The sequence below is a fragment of the Choristoneura fumiferana genome, chromosome 12, assembly GCF_025370935.1.
Source record: "Choristoneura fumiferana chromosome 12, NRCan_CFum_1, whole genome shotgun sequence".
Lineage (NCBI taxonomy): Eukaryota > Metazoa > Arthropoda > Insecta > Lepidoptera > Tortricidae > Choristoneura > Choristoneura fumiferana.
Genome location: NC_133483.1, coordinates 10,342,719 through 10,361,130, shown reverse-complemented (window position 1 = coordinate 10,361,130; position 18,412 = coordinate 10,342,719). Strand labels below are relative to the sequence as shown.

At 37.0% G+C, this 18,412-nt stretch overlaps 3 protein-coding genes across 3 annotated transcripts in view; 2 read left to right on the top strand and 1 right to left on the bottom strand.

The window, feature by feature from the left end:
* The first annotated feature begins 278 nt into the window (after window positions 1-278).
* Window positions 279-2,008, top strand: LOC141433271 (gamma-butyrobetaine dioxygenase-like). Its single transcript, XM_074095237.1, is given in 2 exon segments — window positions 279-642; window positions 645-2,008. Coding segments are annotated over 2 exon segments (1,221 nt in total). The 5' UTR covers window positions 279-593; the 3' UTR covers window positions 1,817-2,008.
* On the bottom strand, window positions 1,976-3,013 carry LOC141433273 (mitotic spindle assembly checkpoint protein MAD2B-like). The gene has a single exon (XM_074095238.1). It carries the CDS (start codon window positions 2,717-2,719, stop codon window positions 2,096-2,098), a length of 624 nt encoding a protein of 207 aa, XP_073951339.1. The 5' UTR covers window positions 2,720-3,013; the 3' UTR covers window positions 1,976-2,095.
* Window positions 3,014-5,538: 2,525 nt separating this feature from the next.
* LOC141433631 (tripeptidyl-peptidase 2-like) overlaps window positions 5,539-18,412 on the top strand; it is a 34,033-nt gene continuing 21,159 nt past the window's right edge. Inside the window, exons 1-8 of the mRNA XM_074095736.1 lie at window positions 5,539-5,758; window positions 6,274-6,455; window positions 6,539-6,670; window positions 6,811-6,997; window positions 8,728-8,878; window positions 9,446-9,609; window positions 10,154-10,397; window positions 12,318-12,448. Coding sequence (XP_073951837.1) covers window positions 5,602-5,758; window positions 6,274-6,455; window positions 6,539-6,670; window positions 6,811-6,997; window positions 8,728-8,878; window positions 9,446-9,609; window positions 10,154-10,397; window positions 12,318-12,448 — 1,348 coding nt within the window. The 5' untranslated portion in view covers window positions 5,539-5,601. The remainder of the gene's footprint in view (window positions 5,759-6,273; window positions 6,456-6,538; window positions 6,671-6,810; window positions 6,998-8,727; window positions 8,879-9,445; window positions 9,610-10,153; window positions 10,398-12,317; window positions 12,449-18,412) is intronic.

The following is an 18,412-nucleotide window of genomic DNA, read 5'->3' as shown; positions in this document are numbered from 1 at the left end:
GTAAATAATTTTAGCTGTTGATAACAAAGTTTATCGAATGACTTAAAATGATATTTCAACACGGTTCTAGGTTCCTAGGAATGAAATTGGTGGACTGTACCGTAAATACTTGCTGTTGTTCAAAAACTATGTTATGTAATCATACCTAATGCAAATAAGTACCTCAATCGTGATTTCATTTATTTATTCTGTAGAACAGCACGACTCTGTTGTTAAATGGTTGTTGTAAAGAAGTACATTTTTATCGTTATATTTTCTTGTTGACATGTAAATAAATGACTGTAAAATTCTAAACACTATTTTATTTTATTTAATCCATACAGTTATAATAAGGGAATGTGACTCGTCATAATCACTTTAGAAAATGAAGATCGTTGTAACGATGACCTTGTTGTAACACGAAAATAAAAATATTTTTTGTCTGCTGTGTTGAATATAAACATCTAACAATAATGATCAAAGGTCAACTTACACCAATTACAAGCCAACCTTCGTTATGAATGTATACAGTTTAATTAAGATAACTCAAAGTACTCAAACATTACTGCCAACTTATCTCCTGTTATCACTCTAACATTGAGTACAAGCGCAAAATGTTCGCTTTGAAAAACCTCCAACCGGTATTATTAAAAGTAATAAAAATCAAAGTGTTAAAATACACACACACAATGTGTTGTTCAAAGACACACTTAAACTGGTAGTCAGTGGTCAAACTCTGCAGTATCCTTATGTTTGGTTAAGAGATAATTGTCAGTGCAAATCTTGCTTCCACCGGTCAGCCAAAAGCAGAACAGTGGATTGGAGCAACTTCAATTTAAAAGTGAAGGTAAAAGATGTAAATGCAAACGAAAAATCAGTGAAGCTCACATGGGACGACGGTCATACCTCAGAATTCGATCTGAACTGGTTAAAATTTAGAAATTTTACATCTGAAAACAAGAAGTTATATAACGATGCAATTTTTAAGCCTAACAAAAGCACATGGGATGGTAAAGACTTTCAAGAAATCTGTACTAAACATGACTATAAAGAAATCCTCAACTCTGATAAAGCTCTTTACAACTGGTTGCACAATCTATCTGTTTATGGAGTTGCGTTGATTCAAAATACACCAAACACCACTGAAACCATCGACAAGATAATAGACACTATAGGATTCACAAGGAAAACACATTATGGTGATAAATTCATAGTACAAAATGTTGCGAACCCAAGTAATGTGGCATATCTCTCCAACAACCTGCAAATGCATACGGACTTGCCATACTATGAATACTGTCCTGGGGTGAATATGCTGCATTGTTTGGAGCAAACTCAGAGTAAGGGAGGAGAGAATCTGCTTAGTGACAGTCATTACATTGCATTATACATGAAAGAGAACCATCCAAAGGAGTTTAAATTATTAACCAACATAGAAATAGAATGGAGCAACATTGGTACGGAACACGGAAATGAGTTCTACAAACTGTACAGATCTCCGGTACTAGTTTTAGATGGACATGGAGAAATTATCAGAGTAAATTTCTCTGTACCGCAAAGGGGGAACTATTTCCCAGGACCGATAGAGCAAGTAGAGCCTTGGTATGAAGCATGGGCATTATTTTTAAATTTGAATCACAAGTTCTCTGCCAAATTCAAAACGAAGGCTGGGGATATTTTAACCTTTGACAACATAAGGTTGCTGCATGGACGAAATGCATATGAAGACACTTCCATTAACAGAAGGAAGCTGATTGGGGCTTATGTTGATTGGGATGAGGTATATTCAAGGTGGAGGTGCTTGAAAGTTAAACTGGAAAACATGGATGGTGTTTAAGTAGAAACGGAAGGAAAAACACTCAAGTTAAGATTTTTATAAAACAAAAAACGATAGGTCACTTTCAGCATCAAGTTAGTATTGCTAACTTTTAAAATATTTAATATTAAGTGGCTTGAATGCCTTGGTAATAAATTAAAATTAATTATAAAAAAAATATGCAGAAATATTAAGTTTATTATAAATCACTGCTTGGTGTATGGTTATTTTATTCATATAAAAAAATAATTATTACAATATTAAACACATATTTTATAATATTTTTATAAAGCAAACATTCTATTTTAATTCAATATAAGTATCAATATTAAAACACCTGACATCAAACCTTCGTAGTGGAATAATATGATTTGTGTCCTCAAACCCTTCTTTCACTTCAACAAGCGGAAAGTCTTCTAAATCAGGATTATTTGCCATTGCAATGGCATTTGATTCATTTGTATGAATATGGATTTTGAAACTACAGTCATCAGGGACAACAAACTTACTTCTATTACTGGCTAAGCTTAAGCAGAATGCCCGCAAGTTTTGCTCAGCCTGTATTAAATAGGCGTCCAAAGTCTCATCAAACTGTGGCCGTTTGTCGAAATTAAAAACAAACTTGATGAGAGGTTCATACTTGTTATCTGTAACCAAAAACTCGGTCCGACTCAGCTGTTCGTTTTTCAAACATTCCGCTATGCTTTTGAGACAAAGATCGATGTACTGGTTGATCTCGGGATGCGTACAACGATATACAACAACGCTGTACTTTCTTCTTGTTTCAAAAACGCTTTCGGGGTACACTGAAGCATAGTATAAGATGTTGTGGAAAGCGACGGTCAGGAATTCAACGGTGATGTCGACGAAGCAATTGTCGGTCATAGTAATAGTACTTAGTGTACGATCATTAAAATTATTCATAAATATTTATTACTCACAACCCATTATTTTTGACTTTTGTGTAATGTACGTTACGTTTGTTTTTGTTTATTTTAGTAGTATTTTCAAGTATTTTGTCCGATTCGCGCTAAAATTTACTGACTTTATTTGTCTGTCACTTCACTGTCAATGTCGGTCAACTGATGAACTGACAAATAACGCGTTTCGTTCTACGCAGTAATAATAACTGTACTGTGTAGCGCTGTTGTATTTCACGACTATTACACTTCGACGGACTCTTTTGCATACTTACCTACCAACACAGAGTTTGCGCTTCTTACCTCTGCACTCCTTACCTTATATTATTTTTATTTTGAAACGGGCATCGTACAAATTTGTCACATTAGCCCCTATGTGCAAAACATTAAATACTTACAAAGAAAACAATGTGATAAATATGTTGAAGAATAAAGGTGCGACCAATCTCGTATGCGCACCGGTTTTTTTGCATGCTTTCCACACCGCTGCTTAAAATACGCAAACGTTGCGGATACGTTAGTATCTCTTAGTAGTCTGTGCGCTGCGGAATCGCAGTGACTCGCCATAAACATCACGACTTTTGTTCGGTAAAGACCTAACTACGAACAAAACTCGAAGTTCGTGTCATGCGGTCCCTCTGACACTTATACTATTTAATACAAGAGCGAGAGGGACGGTACGATACGAACTTCGAGTTTCGTAGTTCGTAGTAGCCCTGCTGCCATTTACGGCACGTCACTGCGATTCCGTATTTTAAGCACGGATGGGGAGGGGAGAGCATGCGATAAAAATTAAAAAATCAAAAACCCCGACTGCCTTAAAAACTAAAAGGAAGAAAATAAGTCTAGTGATCTGTGGAGGTCATGCAGCAAAATCGTGACGCTAACGGCACGTCACTGCGATTCCGTACCGTCTCCGTATTTTGAACAGCGGTGTGGGCGCTCCTTTAGTCTATATCAGATGTTATCAGCAGCACTCCGATGAAACTAAGTTGTGTAGGCGGTTCTAATTATCTATTTATCAGATCAGTTATTATCAGCAGCTGTTCCCAGTATGTAATGCATGTTTAAATTAATGTTATTTGTAACACCCATGGATCATCATGGGCATATACAGGGATCTAGTTGATTAAATTAAGAAAATATCTACTTAAAGAATGAATTTATTTAGCATAATTCATTTAAATATTTTACACTACAGTTGTACTGTGAATTCAGTGCAATAATTTACTTGTCCGTGTCTGGGATTGATTCCAGTCCCTGCAATAAAAACAAAAATAATAGTTATCATAAATTACAGGTTTGTTGCAAAACAGCTAATTGTCCATGCAGACTATGCTTAAAACTGAAAAATAATTGGCATGTCATAATTTTGTCACTACAGAATAATTATCTAGACCTCTGTTTTATTCCGATCAATTGATTTACAAGGCTGACTCTACAGAGTATTTTTACTAACAAATGAATCCAAAATAATTAAACAGAACTAATCATATGAGAAATTACTGTCAGTTAACCTTAACTGCCATTGTCTGAACAAAAATTATCCAGCTCATTGTCTGTCTCATAATTAAGACAAAATGTCATTTAGTTTCGGTTTAGGTGGTGATACATTCATTCATTCATTCATTCATTCAAAACGTATTGGCGGTTAAAAGGTTAAAAAAGAGACAAAACATTTTTGGTCAGGATGTCCAGCATAAAAACTCACCACACACATAAAGGGCTGTATCTACTCCATCGGGAGCAGCTGCTTATGGTGACACTATTTACCGGACGTACAATACTGACATGGAATACCAACATTATATTTTGTGTACACGCCCATACAAACCCTTCTCAGTTTGTATGGGCGTGTACACAAAATAATGGGTTGGTATTGCCATGTCGGTATTATCCATGCCAGTAAATAGTGTCACCCGCTGTTTATTCATTTGTACATACATGACGATGATGATGATGATGTGATCCTGTTATCCCTCACTAGGGACATAGGGCTCATAGAAGAGTTTTCCATTTGGCTTGTACATACATGATTTAAAAAAAAGTAGAAAACATAATGTTCAGTAACATTTTGTTTTATTAAAACATAAACATCAAATTTTTATTGTTAAATGAAACAAAGTATAGACCCTTCCATTATGTGGTTTTCATATCAACTAAAGTTACCTTTTATTCGGACAGAGTACCTCAACCTTACAATACTTAACTCCTTACCTTGATAAGTAACTTACATTAACTTTGTAAGGGTTTCCAGTAAGCCTCATGTCACGCTGGTAGTTGTGGCGGTCCCACCTATCAATCATGGAGCGTCTGTAATGCTGAAATGAAAAAGATAAATGAGATAAAATTAAATAGTTGGCCTAAAAATACCCTTCACTTACAAGTCAATGTGATAATAAGCCTTATTATGTAAAGCACTTATTTGGTCAACTATATTTTAAAAATATGGCAATATGCTCCAAATTCCTGTCTCCTTAATTTTAGAAGAAATAAACTGCTCTTCCATTTTCAAATGAGTTAACCTAACTAATAATAATACACTGTGCTACTGCTGTTATACTTTTCCCTCCCCCTCCTGCCCTGCTTTAGTCTAGTCAGTCTTTACCCATAATCTAGTTATACACAGTCCTAACTTCTGGTAATAGGGAAATCTGTGACAAACTTAAATTATAAACGTGCGAATTGATTCATAAACTTCCGATTATGATTTTTAATTAATTACAATATAAACTAAAGAGGTTTCATAGCTTTTATCGTTTATCTGTGCAAAATGTGGAGTCGGAGTGTTACCTAATAGGTTGTTTATGTTGTGAACTTACGTTGCCTAAGATTAAATTGTGACAATGATAGAGCCCCCATCCAGGCAAGCCTAGAGCTGCTGTAATGATGCAGAAACTTGGTAGAATTTCGTACCACATTTTAACAAATACTCGAACGAATTATTGTAGAAGTACTAATGTATTTTTCGTTCGCCAAGTGACAGTAGACTGTGTGTTACCCGTTAATATATTAGAAGTTAAAGACTGTGTTCAAGAAAAAAGTAAGTACAATCTTGTATTTTTATATCATGTATAACTTTATCAATCGAATTTTGCTACAAATTGCATCTTGGTTCGTTGTAGTAGTTTATGTTAAAGACTAAAAAGGAAACTACTCAAAGGACAAAAGTTGACGATTGAAAATAATTTTGTTCAGCTTACGTTTCCCAAAACTAAATAATGAGCCCACCAAAGGCCCAACCCCGGGAGGCCCATGCAGGCCGTTATAATGGTGTAAGCCGGAAGAATATTAAACCACATAATTATTACAATTAAATCTTGTACAGCAATATTTCAATGTTTTGTATTATAGTTTGCTTACTGTATGACAATATTGACGTTGAAAAGTCATTGCAATGAAATGAGTTTTTAAATTTTCCAGCCAGTTATATTACAACCATTACAAAGCTCTCCTAAACTTTATAGCACGCTTGCAAAAGACCAAAAAAATATTTTATTACAGTGAGCATCATACTTTACTTCTAATTTGGCTTTTTAATTTACATGGCAACACTAGATATCGGGTCATCAAAAATGGCAGACGTACCGATCGACTGTGAATTCCCTGTTTGGGGATTATTGCCGAAAAAAGAGACAGGGGTTGTCTCTTTTCTAAATAAAAATCCTGCCTACGATGGCCGAGATACCGTTATTGCGATTTTTGACTCCGGAGTCGACCCGGCAGCGTCCGGCCTCGAGGTAAGAAAGTTGTCTTGTCATGTTTGTTTCGTTGCTATTTTAAATCGGTTTTTATTAATTTTAAGGGTTGTTTTGGTTTTTAGGTGACTAGTACGGGTGAGACAAAGGTTATAGAGAGGTTCGACTGCAGCGGTTGCGGTGATGTGGACACTAGTACGGTTATTAGGAAAGTTGTTGACGGTTGCATTACCGGCCTCACAGGCCGTAAACTGAAGGTAAGTATTCACTCATGACGCAACAAACTGCTATAAATACGTATTAATTACTTACTTGTTGCATCTAATTCATGAGCTAACCAGTTAGAAACAAGTTCATAAACTTGATAACATATAATTAAATTGTTATTCTGCTTTAGATTCCAGAGACTTGGAAGAACCCAACTGGGGAGTGGAGAGTGGGTATACTCTATCCCTTTAGTTTGTATCCTTCAAAACTGAAGGAGCGAATTCAGGAGCACAGGAAAGAGCATTTATGGGACATTGGCCACAAGCCAGCTTATGCTGAAGCTAACAAACAATTACAAGACTTTGAGAGTGATGTTGGTAGGTATTTTATACAAATAACGAGCATTACTTGCACTTTAAACAATTTAAAATAGTTTTTCCTTTATCCTCATGCCTTGAAAACTGATCAAATAAGTCTGTTTATTTTATAGGTATTTTTTCCTCAGAATAAAGTGATGCCAGTCTTTAAAATGTTTAACAATCTGAAGATAGGATGGTTGAATTATTTTACAGAATTCTATGAGTCCTGTTTTCTTGATTTTTGTTATTACAGAAAATCCTAATTTAAATAGTTAATGAGAATTGAGATTCATATAATATTATCAAGCGGGCAGTTTGGTGGCTATCGAAAATTAGTGATCTGCAATACAAACTATTCAAGTCTCGACATTGTGGCCTATGTAGGGGAATTCCGAAATTAATCAGAAAACTCAATTGAAAAAAAGTTTTTACTAACATTACTTACTTCGCCGGTTCAGCCACCCAAAGTGGATCTTGGCCTCCGACACAAGACTCCGCCAATTGTTCCTATCCTGTACAACAAGGCGCCAGTCTGCCACCTGCATGTCGCACAGGTCTTTTCGGACTTCATCCAACATCCAACCATCAATACCTAGTCCTTCCGATTGGCCGCACGATCCTTTCCCATTATCTCCACGTGGCCGAGCCAATGATGCCGCGCAGACTTGCTCTCGCCTATAACGTTGGGCTCGCCCACCAGGTCTTTCACATCCACATTTCTCCTGACACGCCAGGCTCCATCCACTTGTCTTGTAGGTCCCAGAATCTTCCTGTAGATCTTCCTCTCCACCACTAATAGCTTATTCTCTTCCTTATCACTGTCTTGTGGACTATTGCACATCACTAATGTTGCTAGGCACCAAACTGCCCGCTTGATAACAGGGTCTATTCATAATTAGAGAATAATTAGGTTTTTCCTTTGGACAGTATGCAACTTTGACTTTTAAATGTAACAAACTATTCTTTTTTCCTAGGGGCTGTTTCACCATCCATTGATTAGTGTTAACTGGTGGTTAGGTGTGATGCCATCTCTATTTGTTTTGTTCGAATAGACAGAGACGGCATCACATTTAAACATCGGTTAACGCTAATCAATGGATGGTAAAACAGCCCCTTAACCTTTTATAGGGCTCCATTTATTGGAACATACTACCACAAAATCAAAAGCAGCTATCGAATACATACCTAGCAAAGGATGTTTTTTAAGCTAGTAGTATTTTCAATAAATACAATGACTATTGTAACTTATTACTAAAAGAATAAGGTAGAATTTCCAAATCAATTCATGTGGTTGCTAAATCGTCTCTGCCTTATAAAGGGTTAATAAGGTTTAACCATTCATGGCTATGTTACTAACTTTATCCATTAATATGAAAGATAATTATTATTCCATATAATGATAAGTAATGATAAGCACTTGTGTGAAGCACTGTTGTCACATTATTCCATTTGAGTCCATTTATCATGTGATGTTTGAGTATTTTGAAGAAAGTCTTAAGCTCTTGCAAATTAATATTGACGCAGAACATGACATTGCACATTTCCCGTGTTGTTTTTTTGTATCAATAGGCCAGAAAATGCCTTATTAAATTAAATGGCTTCAAAATGTAACACTAAATGGTGACCAATCACCAAACTGTTTCAATTGTGACAAAGCATGTCTGCGTTAGAAATCTGGCCTGGTGCTCAATTCAACTTTTTGTAGGAGCCCACATGAAACCTTTTCTCATGAACAATTTTTCCGACAGTATCAAAGAACCCCACTCTCAGTTTGGAGGACAAACTGCTCAAGGAGGAACTGGAGTCCAGGGTAGAGGTGCTGCAATCAGCCGAGAAGAAGTACAATGACCTTGGACCCACCTATGACTGTGTGCTGTTCCATGATGGAACTGTGTGGAGGTAATAAGATATGGTTGTAAATTTTCATACTCTTCTTATTGGTTGTGCTACAAGAGCTATTACCAAATTTCAAGTATCTAGGACAACTTTTGCAGGTGGTAGGACCTTGTGCAAGGTCCGCCCGGATAGCTACCACCATCTTGCTTGCTAATCCTGCCGTGAAGCAGCAGTGCTTGCATTGTTGTGTTTCAGCATGGAGAATAAGACAGCTGGTGAAATTACTGGCACTTGAGGTATCCCATCTTTGGCCTCTAGGTTGGCAACGCACCAGCAATACCTCTGGTGTTGCAGATGTTTATCGGCGGTGGTGATCTCTTACCATCAGGAGACCCAATTGTTTCTTTGCCATCCAGAAGAATAAAAAACAAAAGAACCTCAAATTGAATACCAGGTTTTTTGGTTACCGCAATTCGTTGAAAATATGTTTTTTAATCACTGTATCCTAAAGGTTTCCTTTTAATAAAATATGGATCCCTAAGAAAGATTTTTATTTAATAGTTGTTAGTTTGTATATATTATTCCATCCATTTATTATTATGCATGCATGCAATTTCACGCTATCCACAGAGCATGCATCGACACATCGGAGACTGGGGACCTGGCCTCGGGGCCCTGTCTCGGGGAGTACAGTGTGACACACGAGCACTCCCACCTAACCCCTATAGACGAGATGACTGTCAGCATCAATGTGCATGACGAAGGACGCACGCTGGAAGTTGTTGGAATGTGTTGTGAGTAATCAATTGGTTCAGTTGGTATTTTAGGGCTACAAGTTACGGCACACCGATTTTGAAAGTTTTTAGACTTCACACCATTATTACTATAAAAATTACCACCCCCACCTATGTATGACTATTTATAACATGGCCCTATCAATGAAGGTCCATATCAATAAATTATAAATTGCATTCTATGTTTCAGCATAGCAACATAAATCTCTCCCTTATTAATTGGTCTTAGTTATGGCAGTTAATCGGTCGCTGCTGCCGCGCGGTCACTTCGCTCGCTCGGCTCGCGCGTTCTGAGCTAACACCTTGCTTTGCTCGCCGTCGTACATAATTTTCCAGAACCTAAGTTGACAATAAAAGTGACTTTAATTATACAACCGACGACACTCAAAATTCTGACTACTTAGTACTGACTAACTCGATGCTAATATACCGTATTAATTTTTGAAGACATATTTATGTTAACCTATTCAGTACTTAACTTTGTCACTTTGCTTGTCGCTAAAAGCCAGTTTTTTTGATAAATCAATAACAATGAACTTCCCAGCAACTCACGGAACTCATGTAGCGGCCATAGCGAGCGGCTACTTCCCCGATGCTCCGGACAAGAACGGCGTGGCCCCCGGCGCCAAGATAGTGTCCCTCACTATTGGGGACAGCCGCCTGGTCTCCATGGAGACGGGCACCGCGCTCATACGCGCCTGCATCAAGGTTATGGAGCTCAGCAAACGGATCAAAGTGGATGTTATCAATATGAGCTACGGGGAGCATGCGCACTGGTGTAATACTGGGTGAGTCGAGTTGGTTAAGTATAATTTTTAATACAAGATTTTTTTGCTAACTGTACTGCAGATAGCGCACGGGTTGAATGCAGAGCTCAGAAATGCGATAGTGTTGCGAACTTATTAGAGTTAATGATATCGAAAATACAAACTGAGACATGGATGCACAGAAAAACCAGAAAAAGAGACCAGCACTGGAAATCGAACCCAGGTCCTCATTGATCAGTGCTGCGTGCTGCTGTCTAGACTATATGCATACATATCTCAGGTTGCTTATATGCACTAGCGACATCTATGTTTCGTCGAGAGACTTTTCGAAACCTGTAAAAGTAACAAATTTAGAGTTGAAATAAAAAATACAAAAAGACCAAAAAACCAATCAGAATTAATGATGACAAATTTATGGACATATAGAAGCATATGTCATATCTTTCGCTCTTTAGGTATGCAAAATCAAAATCATTTTCAGTACAATGGGCACTTTTACACGTCATAAAACTACCAGCGCTTTCGGAGACCATCATTGCCAAGCGCCGCAAGAAACACATCTTGGCACCTAACCTTTTATTTGTTTCGTCGCAACGTGACTCAACACGATGGATGTAACTCGATTAAACCGCGGAAATGATCAGTCGTTATTAGGGGTGCAATATGAGTTTTGACGCAATCTATATGTAAACGACAGCTATCAAAGACAGCACTACACTTGAGGCGAGGCCTCGGGGGAGAGGCTCCCGCTCTTCACCTCAGGCCCCGACTGCATTCAACTCGCGCGCTCTCTGTATATTGGTTTACTGTATATACACTGCCATCCAAATTATGTACCTATCTGTTCCATGTTATAAGTCAATGAAATTCATTGACTGTTGAAGAGAATCCTACAAAGACGCTCCTGGCCGGACCACCAAATTCAAACGACCTATGCCAAAAATTTCGGCTCAATTAGATATCATACCAGGGATTTGTTGGATCATATTCCCAAAATTGTTATTTCCTATTAGCAAAATTTCCATTCGCTTTTATTCACGAATGCTCTTTTTCCCAATTGCTGTTTTACTGAATCTTATTTTCGCAATCGCGTATTTTCCCAATTTTGATGTATAATAATAAAATTCAGTTTATTACTGTAATAAAGCATATTGAGGAAGGAAGCATTCGGGAAAAAGTCCAAATGGACGGAAAGGAGACGTGACGTGCTACTGAGAAATGGCAATTTTGGGAAAACGGTCGAACCAAACTTGCCCAACCACAATGAGGGCTATCGCGTATGGATTCGCCGCTAGAGGCGCTAGTGTAGCGTGAGCTCTCCGAAATGTCAAATCTCATAGTTTTTGGATGAGCTACGTGGGTTTATTTATAATTAGAATAATTTTGTGAATATTTTGCATTACCTGAAATTAATTATGGAAATTATGCGATAAGGGGCAATGAATGTCTGTGTTCTGAGACAGTTTTGTCTTTCGAAAACTTTTGTCCTCCCTTTTTTTCCGAACAAAACGGGGCTTTTTATGGTACGGTTTTAAGATGTATTAAATACTAGCTGTTGCCCGCGGCTTCGCCCCCGTTGTAATTTCTCTATCATAAAAACCTTCTCTTGATAATAACAAACACAACAAAAAAAGAATTAGCCAAATACGTCCAGCCGGTCCCGAGTTTTGCGCTTAGCAACACATTTTACGATTCACTTTTATTTATTTAGATGATTTTAATCTAAACTTTGTTTTCGCGCCCGTAATAACAGACTTTGAGTTTGAAGGTCACACTTAAAAACCTCACGCAACAGTGGCGCCATCTAGTAAGACAAAAAACGATAGCCCTCATTGTGCAAGAAGGCTCGGTAGTGCCAGTGCTGAGCCTATTGACCTGGTACCGGTCTCTGGGCAGCCCAGAAGCCTGGCGTTCAGCGCTGATGTTGAACGTTGATTGCAGGCGCGTGGGCGACATAATCTGCTCGGTGGTGAACCGCTACGGCGTGTCGTGGGTGGTGTCGGCCGGGAACCACGGACCCGCGCTCTGCACCGTCGGCGCGCCGCCCGACATCGCGCAACCCGTGCTTATCGGTAAATACCTTATATCAGGAGCAACCGTTCGGCAGACATGGGCCACATAGTCAAAAAAAATGATAAAGGCAGGCCGCCGCACCTTGTAAGATAAGATAATTTTGTACCTATTGTAGGTAGATATCTACAATACGTAGATATCTACAATACGTAGATATCTACAATACGTATGGTACTATTCAATGGAAAAAATCAATTGTGTAAACAAATGTGGTGACTGACATTGACACTTGACTGACGACTGGCTGACTGACTGACTGACGTTGGCTCTAGTGATGTGAAAGCTCTTTAAGATACTTCAATCAGCAGTAAATAATTATTTTGAATTTACTCATATTTCATTATTTAATGTTTGTCACGTATTCTCTTAGTCCTGTTCAAGAGTCATTCACAATGTTTCCATGTCCCTTTTAACTTAAAATGTTTAATAGCATTTTAACGAAGTTAGAATTAGGTATATCTTCAAATATATATACCTAACGTTTTTTCCATACAAACTTACACTCCTTTATATACCCTTTAAGGGTAGAATTTTAAAAATGGTGAACATGTATATCCACTTATATTTTTGACGTATATTTTCCCCAAGGGTTATGATGGAGTATTTTAGAATTGAAAGGGTCAGTTAAAATATGGATTAATTTAGAATTTTTTGCTGCTTAAGTAGTGTAGTAGAAAAAGGCAACCTGAGATATGTGTGCATAGGAGAAATTTGTATCTTGACTCCTGTCCAACGGTGGTGTAGGGGTTATAGTACGCAGTACGGATTGCTGAGGACCTAGGTTCGATTCCCAGCGCTGGTCTCTTTTTCTGGTTTTTCTGTGCATCCATGTCTCAGTTTGTATTTTCGATATAATTTAGAAGAGGCATTTTTAAATTTACATAAGACAGGGAAATGAGAGTAGACACAGGGAAGTGATTCAAAATGATTGTTTGGTCCAACAATGGACTCCACAGTAAATATGATAAGTACTAGTAAATAGAAATCTACATAATTTCTACTATAATACTCTTTTATCGTCCAACTAGTGTTTACCCACGGCTTCGCACACGTAAATCATTAGGTCCAACAGCTGAAATACCGGGATTTTTAAAAATCATTGACATTACATTAAAAACAATCATGGTAAAATTTCATGACTCTAAGCCCAGCGGTTATTAGTTCGAAATTTTATCCCTATCTCGTGGGAATATCGAAATAAAAAGTAGGCTATGTTTTATTCCAGATGTCAAACTATCTATATACCAATTTTCATGACAAAGCTGAGCGGTTGTTATTTCAAGATTTTATCCCTATCCCATGGGAATATCGGGATAAAAGTATCCTATGTTATCTAACTTTTCGCCAAATTTCATCCAAATCCGTCCAGCCGTTTCAGCGTGAAGAAGTAACGAACATATTCACTCACTCACTCACAAACTTTCACATTATAATATTGTAGGATTAGTAGGATAGTAAGGATAGGATTAGAAAAACCTTTATAAACCTTCATTAAATAGTGTAACTTAACACAAATAATTAATATCTACGAATAAATTAATTTGCAGAGCCAGCCATAATTATCGGTAGGTAAGGTTGGTTCAGTCAAATAATTAATTTTGTTGGTACAAGCACTAAATTTCCAGAGACTAGACCGACCATAGACCAACTTCGGTGAGGAAAAATTATCATGTCAATTTGACAAATATAACGGATTTCGTCTTCCATTAATTCTATAAAATAAACATTTTACACGATTATTTAATGATAAAATGATTGTTAAAAACAGTGCTGAGCTCATTGAGATGTGAATATGATCGGGATTGGCGTTCAAATGTAAGTAACTACGGAGTAATCGTGAAAAAATGCTTTGTTTACACAATTGATTTTTTCCATTGAATAGTATTATAGATATCTATCACTATAAGTGATTTTACAAAACAGTCGCGGTCCGCAAGAAGATAGGTGATTAGGTGAAAGATATGGTAGATTAGGTGAAAGGGAGTTGCGTTGCGGTTCCGCCGTTTTTGAGACACTTGAAATGACAAGTAGAATTACAATAACTTAAGAATAACAACTTGAATATGAAGTTTTACTAGTATATGTACCATCAGCCAAATATGTGGTCTACCACCCTAAAGTTGATAATCGTTTGCATATCATAAAACAATAATGCCAATAGACGTGTCTGTCAACTTGAAAGTTCGACTTTAGCGACATATTCGTTTGATAGGAACTTGGTTTAAAAAATTTATAGAACCTTATTTGGCTGATGGTACATAGAAGAAGATTAAGAGTGGTAAAAAGGACCTAAAAGTTTTTTGTTTTTGTTTTGTAACCCTAAACTAAAAAGACGAAGATGCTCACAGCGCTCCCAAAAGGCGCCGCCAGCCAATGGTTGAGGGTGAGCAATTTGATATATGGGAACATTATGAATTAAATAAAAAAATATCATGGGACACTTTAACACCAATTGACTTAGTCCCAAACTAAGCAAAGCTTGTACAGTCACCAGCATAAATATATGACTATGGACAGCACTGCAAAAACATCTCATCACTGTTGAAAGGCATATATATATGACGATCTAACACGGTATAAGTATGTGATGATTTGTGGCCGGTATAAATATAGTTTTTTGGTAACGGCATAAGTATCTGACACTGGGCTGCTTAAAAATATCTGATATTGCACAAAATCTAAATTATGTAATCCACTATCAGCATAAACATCTATTCACTGTGAACGCATAACCATCGGATCACAGGTGGCATAAACATCTAACACGATACAAAATCGAAAATATGTCACTAATCTGCAAATATGAACTTTATTTTCTCGTTTTACGAATAGATTTTGAATACAACGATCTGACACTTCACGAGAAGAGTGCAGACTTGTCACTGCATATGCCCGTCTCACGATTCAGGCTATCGCTAGTTTGACAGATTATAAAATTGCTAACTAGAATTAGGTACGTTGCGTTTGTAGGCCGATCCAACGACATAAAACGCGACGTGCAATAAGAAACGGTAGGTAGGTATGAATGTAATTTTATTGGAATTTCCTCAATAACTATAGTAAAATAAAAAATAATATTCAATAAACTGAAAATTGACTACTACTTCGTATTGAAACTAAGATTAATATTTCGTATAGCCTCCCTCGGCACTTATTACTTCGCTTAGTCTATCTCGCATAGACATAACCATATTGAAGCAATGATTCAATCCCCGCATGGAGTCCCAGATGTCAAAACAATGCTGGGTTAAAGTTGCCTTTGTTCTAGCTTGAGTAGAGTCCCACTGCTGTGTCATTAAGCCCACAACGTTTTCTATGGGATTCAAGTCGGGGCTTTTGGGGGGGTAGTCGTCAAGTAACTGAATCCTTTCTTGTTGGTCGAACCAGTGACGGACGATACGACTGCTGTGAATAGAGGAATTGTCTTGCACCATATATACAGGATTAATTTCTGGGTACGTGATTCGCAATGAGGGTAGCAGCACATCATTGAGAATTTCTATATAGTATCTGCTGTTTCTATGTCTCAAGTGGACATCCACCTGATAAGTCGCCATGGCATTGAATCATCGATTGAAAACAAGAATTAATTGTTATTATTGACGTCTGACGTAACATTATTTTTCATGCATTTTTAGTAAAAGAAAGAGTTTAACCGACTTAAATTAACCTCCTTGCTAGAAAATCACGAAGCCACGAGAATATTCTTATTTCAAAAGCTACAAAGAATTATTTATTACGTTCTTTCATAAAAATGGGATTTGTAAAACGTGAGACGGGCATATGCAGTGACAAGTCTGCACTCTTCTCGTGAAGTGTCAGATCGTTGTATTCAAAATCTATTCGTAAAACGAGAAAATAAGTCATATTTGCAGATTAGTGACATATTTTCGATTTGTATCGTGTTAGATGTTTATGCCACCTGTGATCCGATGGTTATGCGTTCACAGTGAATAGATGTTTATGCTGATAGTGGATTACATAATTTAGATTTTTGTGGCAATATCAGATATTTTAAGCAGCCCAGTGTCAGATACTTATGCCGTTACAAAAAACTATATTTATACGGCCACAAATCATCACATACTTATACCGTGTTAGATCGTCAATATATACAGTTGTGGTCATATAATTAAGAACGATTTTTATAGAGAAGATTTTTTTCAAACTGACAAGTGTTACTAACTGCATGTATATTTTTGTACTTCTCTCGGTATCGTAAAACTTTTCCGTACTAGCGGTAAATTCATTTATACATATAATTGGCTAAAAATAAATAGATAAACTTTATACATTACATCTAAACTAGTATTACTACTTACTGGCTGGTCATATAATTAAGAACGCTGAATAGTTTATTTTTTATTCAAATTTAAATAGAGAACGGCCGCCGCTTTGTGGTTTTAGTTATTATTCGAATAATTTGGCGCCATTTAGTGCGTAATAGTCTTAAGGCAATTGCTTCATATAAAAACAATGGGAAAAATAAAAGTTGTGATAAATCTACAAGAGAAGTAATACTAAAACTTCGCGACAAGAATTGGTCGTATAAACACATAGCCGATCATCTGCAATGTTCAAAAACTATGTTTTCCACGCCATAAAGCATTTTGCCACGTATCAAACTACTTCAAATTTCCGCGTGTACCTAAACAAAGAAAGTCATCTCGTCGAGATGATCGAAATATCGTTCGTTTGGCAAAACAAAATCCTTTTAAAGGTCTAATGAGTTGAGAAAGAATATTTTGGCGAAAACAACCCTTCAGCAATCTCGGCACGCACTATTCGAAGGCGTTTGGTAGAAGAAAAGTTGCACGGAAGGATAGCAAGGAAGGTGCCTATGTTGAAACGGTGTCATAGGCAAGCCCGGCTTGCATTTGCAAGAAGATATGAAAACTGGACAGTCAGACAGTGGAAAAAACGTTCTTTTTCTGACGAGACAAAAATAAATAGGGTATGTTCTGATGGCAAACGATATGTAAGACGGCCTCCAAATAACCATTCGACCAAAGTACACAAAAGTGACTTAAAGCATGGCGGGGGAAATGTAAAAATTTGGGGATGTTTTTCTGGACATGGTGTTGGACCTGATAGGCTGATAGAAGGAAACATGGATCAATTTCAATACAAAACATACTGGAAGAAACAATGTTACCATATGCAGAAGGCGTGCTTCCGGTTATTTGGACATTCCAGCACGACAATGATCCAAGCATACTGCACGTACCGTTAAGGAATTCTCACATCGCAATCAGTTTCTGTCTTAGATTGGCCAGCCAACAGCCCCGATCTTAACCCAATAGAGCATCTTTGGTGCGAAGTCAAGAAAAAGGTTTCAAATCGACAGTGTGGCAATTTAAGAGAACTGTATGACGTATTCTTAGAAGAATGGAACTCTATCTCTCTCGCGAAATGTCAAAAATTGATAGATTCAATGCCTCGCCGGTGTAAGGCAGTAATAAAAAGCCGTGGACATGCTACTAACTATTAATTTTAGTTAAAAATGTATTACATTGCTTTTTTTGTGTACAAACTTCACGTTAGTGTGATTTAGTTAATCTAAGTTCAAATAAAAAAAACTTTCGAACAGTTCAATAAATCGTTCTTAATTATTTGTCCAGCTTCATTACTATTTGAATTTGTTACTAAGAAAATAAAAAAAAATTTGTAAAAAAATGACAGCAATTTTTATTCTTTATTCTTAATCCCGTTTGCTTATTCATGTGGCTGTTTCATAACGTAACTAGTTACTTCTAAGAAGGAACCACGACTACACACATGACATGATTTAGTTAAAAATAATCTGGAACTTCAAATCGTTCTTAATTACATGACCACCACTGTATTATGCCTTCCACCAAATGATCAGATATTTTTGCAGGCCGTCGAAAGTCACATCTTAAATGCTGGTGACTGTACTATGGATACTAGGGCACGGAATAAACATACTTATATAGATAAAT